General features: G+C 37.0%; 1 protein-coding gene and 1 long non-coding RNA gene across 2 annotated transcripts in view; one reads left to right on the forward strand and one right to left on the reverse strand.

Annotated features, from left to right (window-relative positions):
• Nucleotides 1-15,138, reverse strand: part of LOC129236455 (uncharacterized) — a 111,716-nt gene that overhangs the window by 86,720 nt on the left and 9,858 nt on the right. The gene's annotated exons all lie outside the window — the stretch shown is intronic.
• On the forward strand, nt 682-9,373 carry LOC129236453 (probable cytochrome P450 6d5). The gene is made up of 5 exons (XM_054870848.1): nt 682-1,270; nt 1,432-1,584; nt 6,900-7,327; nt 7,388-7,630; nt 7,745-9,373. Exons 1-5 carry the CDS (start codon nt 741-743, stop codon nt 7,921-7,923), a joined length of 1,533 nt encoding a protein of 510 aa, XP_054726823.1. The 5' UTR covers nt 682-740; the 3' UTR covers nt 7,924-9,373.

Consider the following 15,138-nt stretch of genomic DNA (forward strand, 5'->3'; position numbering starts at 1 on the left):
TGGTGGAGCAGAATAGCTGAGTGGGTTTATGCTTCACGAGTTCGAAGTCATGCGGACATGCAACATCAGTTGAAGCAATAGAAAAATTTTGTTTAGGCAATGACCACTGTTGGAGCGCATTTCTGCAGTAAAAAGCTTTTCACAAAAACCATTTGGATTATTCACAAATTAAATATATGTATATAAATATATAATTATTTTTACCAAACTGTAACCATTTGTGGTTCTTTGTTCAGTAAAATGAAATCCCTTTTATTATAGTTTTTTTATAGTATAATAAATATAATTGGTGCATACAATATTTCTTTTGTGTTTGGCCGAGCTCCTTCTCAAATTTGGGGATGTTCCGGAAATAGAAATACCTACAGTTTTATGCCGCCTACAAACGACGGATGTTTTTTATACCAAATCGGCTACGGCAACTCGACAGTTTTAATTTTATGTTTATTAACATATCTCAAAGTTCTTCATCTCCATCTGTCGCTTTTCCCACATGTCGTTTACGGTATTCGCCATCGCCAAAGTGTTACCCGGGGAACTAATTTTCCGAACACTCCAGTTGTTAGTTTTAACTTTTAACACTTCTGTTTCATTTTGTGAATACCCCTGCTATAGTCGCCAGATAGCTGAATGTGTTTTGAAGTGCAGGTATAAAATGTAGCAACTTAGTGCAGAGTACCTCAGTTTCTATTACGGCTGTGTAAATTCGTGACTCTCGCAAATTTATTCTCGATTAAAATATGTTTTTATTGCTCTTAATTGCCGTTTGTACACTTATAGTTTTCTATATAAAATGGAATTACACATATTGGCAACGCAAAGGCTTTCCTTATCATGAGCCCAAAATCCCATTTGGTGTATTAGATGGAGTACGTAAGCGTGAAGTTTCATTGGGCACTGCCGTCTACGATGTTTATCGCACCACCAAACACAAAGTGGTTGGCATCTATCTAATGACGCGACCCGCTTTGTTGGTACGCGATGCTCAATTGGCAAGGGATATATTGGCGAAGGATTTCGAAAGCTTTCACGATCGTGGCATACATGTAGACGATGAAAAGGATCCTCAATCGAGTGGTGGTCTCTTCTTTTTAAAGGGACAGGATTGGAAAAACCTGCGAGTCAAGTTGACTCCTTCATTCACGTCTGGTAAATTGAAGGCGATGTTTGGTACGGTGGAGGATGTCAGCGATAGAATGGTAGATTATTTGAATGCACAATTGCCAGACGAGGGTGCAAAAGATTTAGAAATAAAAGAAGTAATGAACACGTGAGTGAATAAATTTCTAAATCTAACGTGATTCTAGTGCTTGATGTCATTATATTTCGCATTATTTGGATTTTTCATAATTCATTTTGATAGGTAGTTCTTAGTTTATTACTTTTTGAAGCATGCGAATATTTATGCAAAAATTATATCTCATTCTTTAGCTACGCTATAGATATCATTGCATCAGCGATGTTTGGATTGGAAGTAAATAGCTTCGTAAAGCCAAATAATGGAATACTAAACGTCAGCAGCAAAATCAACGAGCCTACGTTTGGAAGTGTGGTGCGCGGGACTTGCCAGTTTTTATATCCCAGGTGGGTACATACTGTCAACATCAAAAGAAAGTGTACACCACAAAATCCATAAAAAAAAATTATAAATCATGTTTAATAGTCACTCGACGCGATGCGCGAGCTATTTTAGCCGACCATTTATGCTTTGGTTGTTGCGTTATTGTAGGTGTTTTAGCAGTTTAGTAGTCACCAAGGGTCATCGTCTAGTTCATCTAACGGTAGGCTCAGGAAAAATGCTGTTTCGTCGGGGAGGGTCCAGAATGAGAGGGGTCTTGAGTGAGTGGGTTTAAGAGTGCATGTGAATAGGTGGTTAGTATCGTACAGATAGTGGGAAGGTACCCCGCACTTCACATGGCCGGCATATATTTGGCATGTGGGAGTCAATTGTGGATAAGGAGTTTAACCTGCTACAAAATCCAGAACGTAATTGAGCCAAAGTTAAGCCGGTTCACGATATAACTGAAATTCTTCGTCTACGATTGGACTTCAATGACGGCATTCAGCAACGGGAGTTTAGGAAGGTGGTAAGAGACTCGCGGTGAATGTCCTTTCCTGGATTTCGTCAGTATAGTCGAAGTGAGCTAGATTATATTCAACACTCGACCCTTCCGCCGAGACTGAAGAGGTGGTCCGCAAACTACCTGTGCGGTCAGCATTCGTCAGTAATATTTCGAGATCAAAAGTCAAAACAGAAAATGATAAAGCAAGAAGTGACGCTGGATGGTATTCTTTCATCCTTGCTTTTCAACTTTTACATCTCGAAGCTTTCTCAACCCTAAGGGAGTTTCACTCTTCTCATATGCGGACGAATGCTTGAACACCATTATCAAAAGTGAACGACTAACTCTCCGCCCTTTCTCACTTCTTCGCTGCGAGGAATCTCTCACTTCCTATTAAATCGATGGCGACCTGAATGAAGGAGATCAAATTACAGCTAAAGATTAAAGTCGAACACACACCAATACCCACTGTTAACAACTCCAAACTATTGGGTGTAACGTTCGATAATTTGATTTTCTTCCCGGCGCATACAACCGCAATGCCATTAAGGTTCAAAACCGCAACAAGGTACATATATCCATAGCTCGTACGAGAATCACTTTGGGCAAGAACAAAGAAATGTTGCTGGCAAGATTTAAAGCAATAGACTGGCCGGTTCTGAATTATGCAGGCCCCATTTCATCGCTAAGCACTAGTGATTCGCAGTGGAAGAAGCTTGAAACCTAACGAAAACTCCCTTACAACATATTCACAGCGAAGCTCCGTTGAAACAGCATGTTTATTGGACCTACCGTGAGATGAAATAGATGATGATGACCGATAACTACATTATCATATTATTTAATGAATAATCATAAAATATTGCTAATTTTAAATCTAAATTATCAGTAAAGTACGCAGTTAAGTCTGTTCAAGTCGGTAATTGAAATTTCCACTTCGGTGTATTGATAAGATTTTGTTCCAGATATTCACAATGTTCATAGCCCTCAAAATTTCAACCATTACTATGCGATTTTCTGTATTTCCATAAGAAACTACGTATATTTTGTACAATATTATATTACATATACGTATATGCGGCCGCCGTAGCCGAATGGGTTGGTGCGTGACACCATTCGGAATTCACAGAGAGAACGTTGGTTCGGATCTCGGTGAAACACCAAAATTAAGAAAAACATTTTTCTAATAGCGGTCGCCCCTCGGCAGGCAATGGCAAACCTCCGAGTGTATTTCTGCCATGAAAAAGCTCCTCATAAAAAGCGAGTCGGCTTGAAACTGTAGGTCCCTCTATTTGTGGAACAACAACAAGACGCGCACCACAAATAGGAGGAGGAGCTCGGCTAAATACGCAAAAAGGGTGTACGCGTCAGTTATATATATATATTCACCTCACTACTGGAGTATGAAGTTGAGAATTGAAATTTTAGCTAGGTGACTACCAGTAAACCTGATAAGATTTTTTTGTTTTGGTATTCGCATTTTTATAGGGTTCAAATTTTCAAAGATTACATATGCACTATGAAAGATAAGCTATATTTTTATCAGTTACAATTCATTTATTTAAATAAATTTCAATCTAATGAGTGTGTTTATTTTTAAATATTGTGATAAAAAAAGCAAAGTTATAAATATAATATATGAAATGATTTTAGTAATCAAAGTAGCGACATAATCATAAAGTAACGATTGGAGACAGTGTATGCGTTGAAAGAGGAGCTCAGTTACTCGAAGCATGTATAATTTTCAAATTTTAATTCTTATTCCATTTTCTTATAGTGCACTAATGGTGTTGGTGTTTTAGCAATAATATCGTATTTATTCCGCTCTGCGCCAGAGATTGCGTATTATTTGCACTAATCGTTGTACTCTAATTTTGCTGTTTCCACTTCACACACTATCGGCTTCAGTGCTTGGGATCGTTGATCGTTGCCTTCTTGTAAAATCCATGGTTGGATAGTTCTTCCAAAAACCTTCGCAGGTGACTGTAATAAGGCTTTTTAATCAATGTTTTTTGGAGAAACAGCCGCAAATATGATAAACGTGTTTTCTTTGGGGACTTTTAAGCCGATGTGTTATCTTACTTTGGAGAGGTATTTTTTTGGGCATCGTCCGGAGAAGTCATCAACGTTTTTAACTTTGATATATCGTGTCACCCTTTTATTTACGAACGTCTTCGACATCTTCAAATTTTAATTTAACTGCAGATGAACGTGTCATTTTGAGCCTTTGAAGCGTGAATATAGGAACACTGCTTCAAATGGTTTTGCACACGCGGAACTCATTTTGTAAACTCAACGTACGCTTTCTGAATTTCTCAAAAAACTTGCAAATTGCACAACGCGTATTGCTAAAAGGATACATACGTCTATGTAGCAGCATTTAAATTTTTTTATAACGAAACTCTAAGTTTGAATTTTGCTGGTAACACTTAAATTAGACAGACTTTTACTACATTAAATATTACTTTGAGGGAAAAATAATTCCAATATTTTCTCGGTAGATGGCCGTTCAGGCATTTTTGATGTTAAAGATGCACCTCGCATATACAGGCCCGTCGAAAAAAATGTTGATAAAATCACAGAAATAATCGAAGTTGGCCGGCATGTTGGTAGTCGTAACATCGCCCAGGAGCTAAAGATCTACCATGAAACAGTTTTAAAACATTTGCACAAAATTAAAAATAAAAATAGTGGTTTTCTTTTTCATTATATAATTTTCGGAAGTTTTGAATTTTTCTCATATGAAATACACGATATTTTCACAAGGCGAAAGCAATATTTTCGTAATGTCGTCATTTAATTAGGTGAAATTTGCTTCGAGAAAAGATAGTGTTTTCCTTTCTCGCATATGTATATAGTCCGGTTCACTTTATTTGAGGCAATAATTTTTATGAAATAAAATAGTTATTACAGCATGGTTGCTTCCAATAAAATGGGAAAACAGAAATGTTTAAGATCGCAAAAAAGGACAAATCGATATCTTGATCTCAGAGGGACTTTCAACTCGTCAAATTGCCAAAAAGACTGGTCGAAGTCCAAATGTTGTGGATCTTGAAGTGAAACGTAAGAAATACAAAAGGAGAACTGCGTTGGCTTTAACACCGAAGGAAACCCGCGCATTCCACCCTTTCAACGGCATAAATTAAAGAGATGAGAGCCAGCCAATCTGTATGGGCCGAAAGGATACAATTACTATTTGTATGACTTAAGAAAGGAGAAGGGGTACTAGAGTCGACATCACAGCCATGAAGGAGGTGTCATTGTATGGGGAACAATATCGTACTATAGCGCGTTCTAATTGAAAATTAAAGACTACAAAGATAAACAGCTAAATATAAAGCTCTTTGGGAGTCATCTTTTACCGAGATTCGGGATCAATTGGATGTTTCAACAAGATAGTGCACCTATACACACTTCAAGTGTGGTCAAAACTTGGAGGGCTTCTCAAAACGTTAAAACTGAACAAGGTACAGTCTTCACTCAATTTATCAGAAAAACACTCACTGCACAATCTACTGCTTAAGGTACCACGTTGGCAACCTTAGCTATCACCTTTAACAGATTCGCATTGGCTTGTACGCCCTCAGAGAGCGCTCAGTGAGTTATGGGCTGCTGATCACTGATGAACAATAGTGCACAAAAATTTCCCGGCGGGCAACGCAATGTTTTTAAAGAGGGTTGTATTTATATTTCTAGCCTTGGAAACTTCTAGCGTTGTCAGGCACCATCTATTTTACCATAAACGCACTCAGAACGCTTTGATGTCTACAGTGACTTTAAACCTTCATCTCAGTAAAAAATGGAATTAACAAGACTAGAATGCATCGATAAATAAAATCACTACACGACCAAGCATGATCGGAAAGGGATCAAAACCCAATTGTTGTGGCAGGAAATATTGATGATGTGCCTGAGTTGATTTACATAGAAATTGAGGCATCCTTGACATTAGTATGACGAAATCAATAAGATTGTGCAAGATCACTTTCTGCTAAAAACAACGTGTGCTCACGATGGATCCCACACAATTTAAAAAACGCATGCTATAGAAAATTGGTTCAAACATATTCAGAGGTGTATGGATCATCTTGAAGATAAATAGCTAACCTCCTAGCAATTAGAGTATCCCAATGTTAGATCATCTACCTTATTCACCGGATCTTGCGCTGTGCATTTGGATACTGTCCAATGGTACGGAGTTGATGTGATACACACTCCTCCCACTATTTCATTTGACCCATTTGGTAAACGAGCTTAATAACATTATATTTAAAATTTTCTGCCAACACGAAACTTAAACGATAATTCATAGACACTCTGAGATCAACCAGACTGAATGATGAATTTTAACTCATCGTTATTGGCCTTACATTCTGAGCGATCGCGTTGTGAGATTAAAGCTACTTGTACTTGTCATTAAACCAGTCCCACCTGCTTCACCTCTAGGTGTCTAAAACTCTCCTCTTCCTCGTCAATGGCCCTTAATTTTTCGCGTGGTCTGCGATAACACGGATTCAGTAAAATATGCATGCTTCATAACAGAACAAATACGCGATTATTAAATTTCCAACCAAATAAAATGTTTTTATTTTTTTAGTTTTTTGGGTTTTAAATATTTTTTTAAACAAACGATATGTGAAACTTTCCAACAAATAAAGAGCAGGATAAAATATTAATCCAATGACAAATAGCCTGTATTATTAACTACTTAATAGCCTGTATTACTAACTACAAATCTCTTCCTAACCAACCTGTCATAAACCACTAATTCAGTTCTTTATGAATATGATTCATACTATACGAGTATCTCTTTGTTGCTTTGCATTTTTTCCTCAGCTTAGAGAAACTGTTCATCCGTTTGGGTTGGCGAGAGGAAGCTTACGACATGATGAGGGAAATCGTAAAACGAACTGTACAAATGCGTGAGGAGCAAAATATTACACGAAAAGATATGCTTCAATTGTTAATGCAATTGCGCAACAAAGGTCAAATAAGCCCTGATGACAATGACTGGTCAGCAATTCAAGCAGATGCATCAAAGCATATGTCCATCGATACTATCGCCACGAATCTATTTCTATTCTATGTGGCTGGTTATGAAACGACTGCCTCCAGCGTCTCTTTTACCGCCTTTGAGTTGGCACAATATCCAGAGGCGTTGGAAAAGGCCCAGCGCGATGTTGAAGAAGCACTACAAAAACATGATAATAAGTTTACATATGAAGCGATTCAGGATATGAAATACTTAGATCTCTGTGTAATGGGTTAGATCAAGCTGCAATTGTTCAAATAAAATAAGTATTCAAATATCTTTTTCTTTACAGAAACAATTCGCAAATATCCCGGCTTGCCAATCCTTAATCGTCAATGCACTCACGACTATCCCCTACCGGATAGTAATTTAGTGATAAAAAGTGGTACACCTATAATTATTTCGCTATTGGGTTTACATCGTGATGAAAAATATTTCCCTGATCCTATGCGTTGGGATCCGGAGCGATTTATTGATAAGAATTATGATCCTGTGGCCTATATGCCATTCGGCGAAGGTCCCAGACATTGCATTGGTAATTTCCTACATATTTCATATACATTCCATACTCTTTTTCATCAAAATGTACTTATACCGACAATTGCGGATAATTTCACAAAAGCAATTTAACTTTATTTCTTTTCCATAGCACAACGTATGGGCAAAGTAAACGCAAAAGTTGCCTTAGCAAAATTACTGCTGAATTTCAATATCGAATTAGATCCAGTTCGAAAAGAAATCGAAATTGCCAACTTTGGTATACCAATTGTGGCCAAAGGTGGCATACATGTGCGATTGTCAACGAAAAAATCAACACAGCGCGCTTAAGTTATATTTTCTGACGATTTATTCCTTAAAATAAAGTAATAAATATATTTGTGATATATTTACTATATTAAGTTACAAAAGCAAAAGAAAATAACAAGATTCTTCACTTCATTGATTACGTAACGGTAAGTAATTGCATCATCATGCAAATATGGCAACCAGAAAGTCTGCGTATAGTTCCAAAACGAACAGCCGAGATCGTCAAGCTTTGCAGAATGTTCCAAAATACCCTAACAGTCGCCCGATCTCAATCCTATTGAACATCTGTGCGATCTATTAGAAAAACGAATCTAAGCATGTAATAACAAGTAAAGAGAGTTTGCGAAATGTTATGCGAAGATAACAACTGAGGAAGCAGAGAAGTTAGTAAACTTAATGCCAAATAGATTGAGTGAAGTCCTAGAAAATCGTGACTATCCAACAAAATATTAATTTTCGTTTTTGTATATTAATTATAAAGTTTTTCCAATATGTTTTAAAACTGTTATGTTGTTGCAGCATAAACATTCTCTATACATATCCATACAGGGAATGCTGCTGAAGTGACAGTCCTTGGCCGGATATGAATCCGGGTCGTTCCGATTACGTAGAACCGACTGTCGTGGGAACGACATGTTGATTTACATGTTGCTGCAATTGCTTACCGTTATGTAAACAATAAACTGAGGTACAGTGCACTCGCGATAACTCGAACTAATTCAAACAGGCGCTGTTCGATTTATCGAATTTGTTCGACTTATCAATTGAGTGTGCTATGTTAAAAAAACAGTCATCGATATCGATTTTTCGATCGATTGTTGAAAATGGAAGCCAGTAGAAAATTTCTGTAGTATAGTTTCGTTATACGAATTACATTTTGGTCCATTGGCTGGATCAATGGTGTCGCATTCGGCGGCATAAACATAGTTAAAATTAAACCATCCTCGGACTTTAATTCGATTTCGTTGGGATGTGATTGGGCATTATCAATTAGAAGAAGAGCCTTCTCAGGTAGTCCCCCATCTTTCAAATATTTTCTTACCTAAATATTAAAGTCATTTAACTTGGTTAAAAAAATTGTTTTAATGAATCTGGATTTTACCTGCGGCACGAACGAATTATGAAACCAGTCTTTGAAAATCGCCGAAGTCATCCAGGCTGATTTGGAATTTTTGTACTCCACCGGACAGTTAAAATTTTTGAAAACACGAGGATTTCTTACTTTGTCAATAACGAGAAGTTTAAGCTTATGGTTGCCGGTAGCGTTAGTGCAAGCCATAAATTGCCTTATCTTTCTTTTTTATAAGACTTATGGTGGACTTGGCTACCCCATATTCCTTCGCTAGAGAAGTAACACTACGTCCACGTTTAATTTTGTTAAGGACTTCAGCCCTCTCTTTTAATGTTAAACACTTCAACCTTTTACGATCCATTACTCACGTGCACTGATACACCACAAATGACAAATTTAAAGCAATTTGGTCAATGCAAGATGTTGTACAAAATGTACATGTTTGAAAAGAATGTGTGTACAAATAAATTTGTTTTTTTGTTCGAGTTATAGCGCTTTTTTATTGTTCGAGTTACAAAGAAGTCAATAGGGGAAAAAATGTGTTCGAGTTAGCACGTCGTTCGACTTAGCGGCTATTCGAGTTACCGCGAGTGCACTGTATTTTCTTTTGATTTTGTAACTTAAGAATATAATGAAAGAATAAATAAAATGTTTTCAACTATAAATTTATATTGTGTTTTTTATCAATTTAAAATTAATTTAAGGCTTTATAGGCTATGTGTATATCGCTCATTTGCTGCAAAGTGACCTAAAAACCGAAATGTTGAGAAACACGGAAATGTCAATTTACTTCGCCTTCCTAAATAATAGTACACATTTGAGTCAGACGAGAATAGCCTTAACTAAAACCGCCCCTGTGAGAGGACTGGCCTAGCAGCGTTGGTCTGATCGAAGGCTTTAGACACAGTTAACCATTCTACGCAACTAGATGATATTCAACAGGCGACTCTTCTGCCGGGGCTGAAGAGGTAGTCCGCAAATTACCTGTGTGGTCGACACACGTCAGTAATATTTCGAGATCAAAACTTAAAAGAGAGAAGGATAAAGCAAGGAGTGCTGCAGACTAGTGTCTTTCACCGTTGCTTTTGAACTTCTACATCTTGAAGCTTCCCCATCCACTTAAGGGAGTTTCACTGATTTCTCGATAATGGAGTTCTCTCCACCCTTTCTCGCTTCTTCAATGCGGGGAATCTCCAACTTTCCCCTACTAAATCCACGATTAAATAGAGGTTAAAGTTGAGGACACCAATACCGACTTTAAACAAACCCAAACTATTAGGGGTCTCCTTATATAATTTGCTTTCCTTCTTGGCGCATACAACAGCAATTGTTACTAAGGCGCAAAATAGCAACAAAGTCCTCAAATAGCTAGCCAGGAGCACTTGGGGAAAATCATCAAACATTCCAAAATACTATCATCAGGACAGAAATCGTATGCTACTTGATGTCTCCCCTCCAACATCTCCACAACGAGGTTACTATGTTTCCGATTAAGGAGCATAGTAAGATCATCAGCAAGCAATTCCTGCTGGGTTGCTACCGCAGAAACCGTCCCTTCAGGCATTTCTTGGAGGACCCTCCCAGGCGAGTCAAGAGGCATATCTTTAACTACACTAACGAGATCTAAGACCAAATACATCTATTGAACCAGGAAGTATAAAGACGTACATTAAAAGGCATTTATCAGGAGTCTCTTATCACCTTCCTAAACTCCCATTCCCGAATGCCGCCATCGGAGTCCAATCACCACCCATACCAGACGTTATCTAGGTACAATTGCGTTCGGGACATTGTAGTAGGCTAAACTCTTACCTATCATGTTGTGTATATCAGGTGTAAAAAGAGGAAACAGGGAAAAATACCACTGTATTTTAATAACTAGTTATGTAGTCGAATAAATTATCTTTTCTTTCTTAATTAGCTTTTAAATGATTTCGGGAATCAGACTCATGTGGAGGTAGCGCCAGTAAAATTAGCAAAAAGACTTGAACTAAAGAATTAAATCGCGGAGAGCCATATAGCAAAGTTTTTAAGAAGCAAATGCTCGATGCCAGTCAATGCCAACCTGGTCAACTCTATGTAGCGAAGATGCCAAGAGGTAATGAACCTAGCCGTGCTTTGTTAAAAACTTTTTGCATGATTCAACTTTCACAAGCGATTTGTCCCACGCCAGGTTGAAAAAAGTTGCCTAATCCATTTATTTAGTAAGTGAAATGGAGTTAAAACTCGCAGAATATTGCTCCTAGTATTTCAAAAACTTTTTAATATTAATTTTAATATAGGTATACTAAATCAATAATAATCATCACTTTCAAAATGTACGCACGCATAGTGAAGAATGTATGGTATACAAGCCCAGGGTGGCTAGGATAAAAAGTTGAATGGCGATATACTACGAGTAAAAGCACCAATTTTTTGACGTGATAACGTCTTATAATTCGATTTAACAGGCTGCACGTACGAAAAAATGTGTCGTTACCTTGCTCATTAGTGTTACCTTGCTCATTGCCGTTACCTTGAATGAACTGCAAGCGAAAGCGCGGAACGAACGACAAAGCAAACGAACGGCAACGTTCGACATCTTGCTCTCTCCTACTTAAGTGAGCGTATATGTGTATGTATGTATATGCGTATATGTGTATGTATTTGTATTTGCATATGCCTTCTTATTGATTTTTATTAATTTGATTTACTTGAAGAATTTAAAATAAAACCAAGTTTGTTAATAATACCTGTTGTTTTAATGTTATTATTATTTTTTGACGTGATAACGTCTTATAATTCTATGTAGCCGGCTGCACGCACCAAAAAATGCGTCGTTATCTTGCTCATGCGTCGTTACCTTGCTTGATCAACATGTTATGTTATGTTATGTTATGTTATGTTATGTTATGTTAATGTTAACTCATTCTCTATATCCATACAAAATATCTATCAAACAAATAAAATTAAAATTTTCTTTTGAAAAATGCAACCATTCAATCAGTATTTTCTTATGACGTTATCACGTTAAACTATCGTCAGTAAACCGACTTTACAGACAACCTCTTTTTTTTTAAATCAAAGAATAATTTCTTTATATTTAACAAAAGTAAAAAATAAACCTATCAAGAACACAAATTTCTAAAAAAAAGTGCCTCTATACTTTTAATTTAATTTTCAAAATCTATTTCGTCAAAATTTTCAACTTGTGGGCATAAAATTCAGGTCAAGTCTTATGTTGAATTTTGATGAACATGTTTACTATCGATATGACAATTTAAATCACCTGGGGTATATATTATAATTGTCACAACAACAAATTTCTCTTTTTATCCGTTTTTCATATGAACAATGCATTTACTGAAACAAGGGATAAACAATGGCAAGAACAATTGCTCAATGCCCCACATTTTCGAATGGTTTCAAAACCAGTTAAATCTTATAGATTACAACTAAGTTCAAAATAAGTGAACCATTTTTTTTTTTTTGCTTTTTCATTTTCAAAAAAGGAAGGGATGTGCAATTTAATGGCTGATCCTACGACATGATACCTATCACTTCCAATCTCCTTATTTCGCCTGCTCGCAGTGGTGCTGTTAACCCTGACTGGAGACTGAATACCTCTCAAAAAGAGAACCTTCAGAGGAAAGGAAGGGAACAAAAGAAATGAGGTGAGAAAAACCTGGCTTGAGGCTGGCGACCCCTTATCAGTCATAATTCATATTGCCACGAATCCAACAATATTGCCTCGGATAAAAAAACATCAAAGATATCGACCCACGCAACGTATTAAGGACAATGATTTCAAATTAGCAACATAGCATGTTCTGACTATGCTCCAACAAGGTAAAATGGTAGAAATAACTAATGAACTAAGAACATATGGCATTACGATAGCGGCCCTGCAAGAAATAAGGTGGAAAGGACAAGGCGGAATAAAGAAACGAGATTATAGCATCTGCTACAGCGGCGCCGAAAGTCAGGGTTATAAAGGAGTGGGTTTTTATGTTGATAAAAAAAGCCCGGAAGATTGTGATGGCTTTTGAGTCGGTGAATGAACGTATTTCATATTTGCGACTAAAAGGGGAATTCCAAAACATAACAATTTCATCTGCATACGCCCCTACAGAAGAAAGTGAAGATGACATAAAAGATTAATTTTACGACAAAATGTCACACATCTGCAATAAAATAAGTAGATATGACATCAAAATACATTGCTGTGACTTCAACGCGAAAATTGGAAAGGAGTCAGCAATAATACAGAAAGTTGCAGGAAAGCACTCGTGACACAAAAATTGCAATGATAATGGTATGCGATTATGCAACTTTACCGAACTTCAAGGAATATTTATAAGCAGCACCTCTTTTTAACACAAACGAGTGCACTAACAAACTTGGAAGCTACCAGGCCACAATGGTGCTAATCAAATTAATCACATAGTAATACATAAAAGGCACATACCCTCGATAATCCGATCACTATATGGTTGTAGCGCGTGTGAATAATATCGCGAATCATAAAAAACGAATTTAAAAAAAGAAACACTGGAACGTTGAAAAAGTCATAGCAAATGAATCTACAAGAAAAAAGCATCAAGAAAAGGTTGAAAACTAGGTGATATCAAAGAAATTTTAATAACATAGAAGCAGATATAACGGGTGGTTTTTTAGCTATTATCTTTTTAAACAGTTGGCTTAAACAGCTGACGCAAGTTTCGTGTTTTGTTTCACTGTCAAACATCTTCAGTTTGGTCTATAATTTAACCATGAATCGCCTTAAAAACGAACAACGCTTGCAAATCATTGAGTTTTATTATAAAAATGCGTGTTCTGTTAAGAAAGTTTATCGCGCGCTTCTTCCATTTTATGGTCAGTTTAATCGACCCACTGAATCCGCTATTCGAGCTATTGTGACTAAATTTAGAACCAAATTTACATTATTGGACATCAACACGCTTACGTAGAGTACGAACTGAAGAAAATATCGCAGCTGTATTGGCCAGTGTTAATGATGACCATCAATTATCGATTCGTAGCCGTTCGTAGCAATTGGGCCTCTGTTACTCAACAACGTGGAAAATTTTGCGAAAGGATTTAGGTGTGATGCCTTTCAAAATACAGCTGGTGCAAGAATTGAAGCCGAACGATCTACCGCAACGCAGAATTTTTGGTGAATGGGCTCTTGGAAAGTTGGCCGAATATCCACTTTTTTATCGAAAAATTGTGTTCAGCGTCGAAGCTTATTTTTGAGGAGGAGATTTGAGTATTTTGGAGTGAAGATCAGCCAGAAGAATTGCAAGAGCTACCAATGTATCCAGAAAAGGTCACAGTTTGGTGCGGTTTATGGGCTGGAGGTATCATTGGACCGTACTTCTTCAAAGATACTGCGAATCGTAACGTAACTGTGAATGGTGAGCGCTACCGTGAAATGATATCCAACTTTTTTTTTGCCCTAAATGCAAGAGCTTGACTTACATGACACGTGGTTTCAGCACGACGGTGCCACATGCCACACAGCACGCGTAACAATGGACTTGTTGAGAAGCGAGTTCGGTGAACCTGTCAATTGGCCACCCAGATCATGCGATATAACGAATTTAGATTATTTTTTTGTGGGGCTATGTTAAAGCTCATGTCTATTCAGACAAGCCTGCTTCAATTAACGCATTGGAAGACAACATTAAAGCATTTATATGTGAGATACCGGCCGAAACATTGGAAAGAGTATGCCAAAATTGGACTAAGCGGATGGACCATTTGAAGCGCAGTCGCGATCAACATTTGCATGAAATAATCTTCAAACATTAAATTATATGGATTGTACTATCGATTTAAATAAAAATTTCATATATTTTTCTGAATTTTACGTGTGTTCTTTTGAAAAACTTTCCTATAGCTCTTAAAAAATCACCTTTTACATCAAAATAGCAGTCTTAAAGAAGCCATTCTTAGTGCTGCAAATGAAACCAAAAAGCTGTTATTACCAACGAATGGTATGACGCAGAATATAGAGAGCAATAAAGCAAAGAATGAAGCAAGAAAAGCCTGCCTCGAAAACAGTACTCGAAGAAACCTACACAAATATAAAGAAAGCAGAAAAGACTCCAAAAAAAAGTATAAAAAGAAGAAAAAAGATTACATGAAAAGGGGACTAGAAATACTATAGCAAGATTTCCACA

Source organism: Anastrepha obliqua, chromosome 1, assembly GCF_027943255.1.
Source record: "Anastrepha obliqua isolate idAnaObli1 chromosome 1, idAnaObli1_1.0, whole genome shotgun sequence".
In the NCBI taxonomy this organism is placed as follows: Eukaryota; Metazoa; Arthropoda; class Insecta; order Diptera; family Tephritidae; genus Anastrepha; species Anastrepha obliqua.

What these genes read in the sequence shown, in the direction of transcription:
- LOC129236453 (XM_054870848.1), top strand. Translation starts at nt 741, where the DNA reads ATGTTTTTATTGCTCTTAATTGCCGTTTGTACACTTATAGTTTTCTAT. An exon ending in ATAAAAGAAGTAATGAACAC is followed by an intron (nt 1,271 to 1,431) that starts GTGAGTGAATAA and finishes CTCATTCTTTAG; the next exon opens with CTACGCTATAGATATCATTG. An exon ending in CTTAGATCTCTGTGTAATGG is followed by an intron (nt 7,328 to 7,387) that starts GTTAGATCAAGC and finishes TTTTCTTTACAG; the next exon opens with AAACAATTCGCAAATATCCC.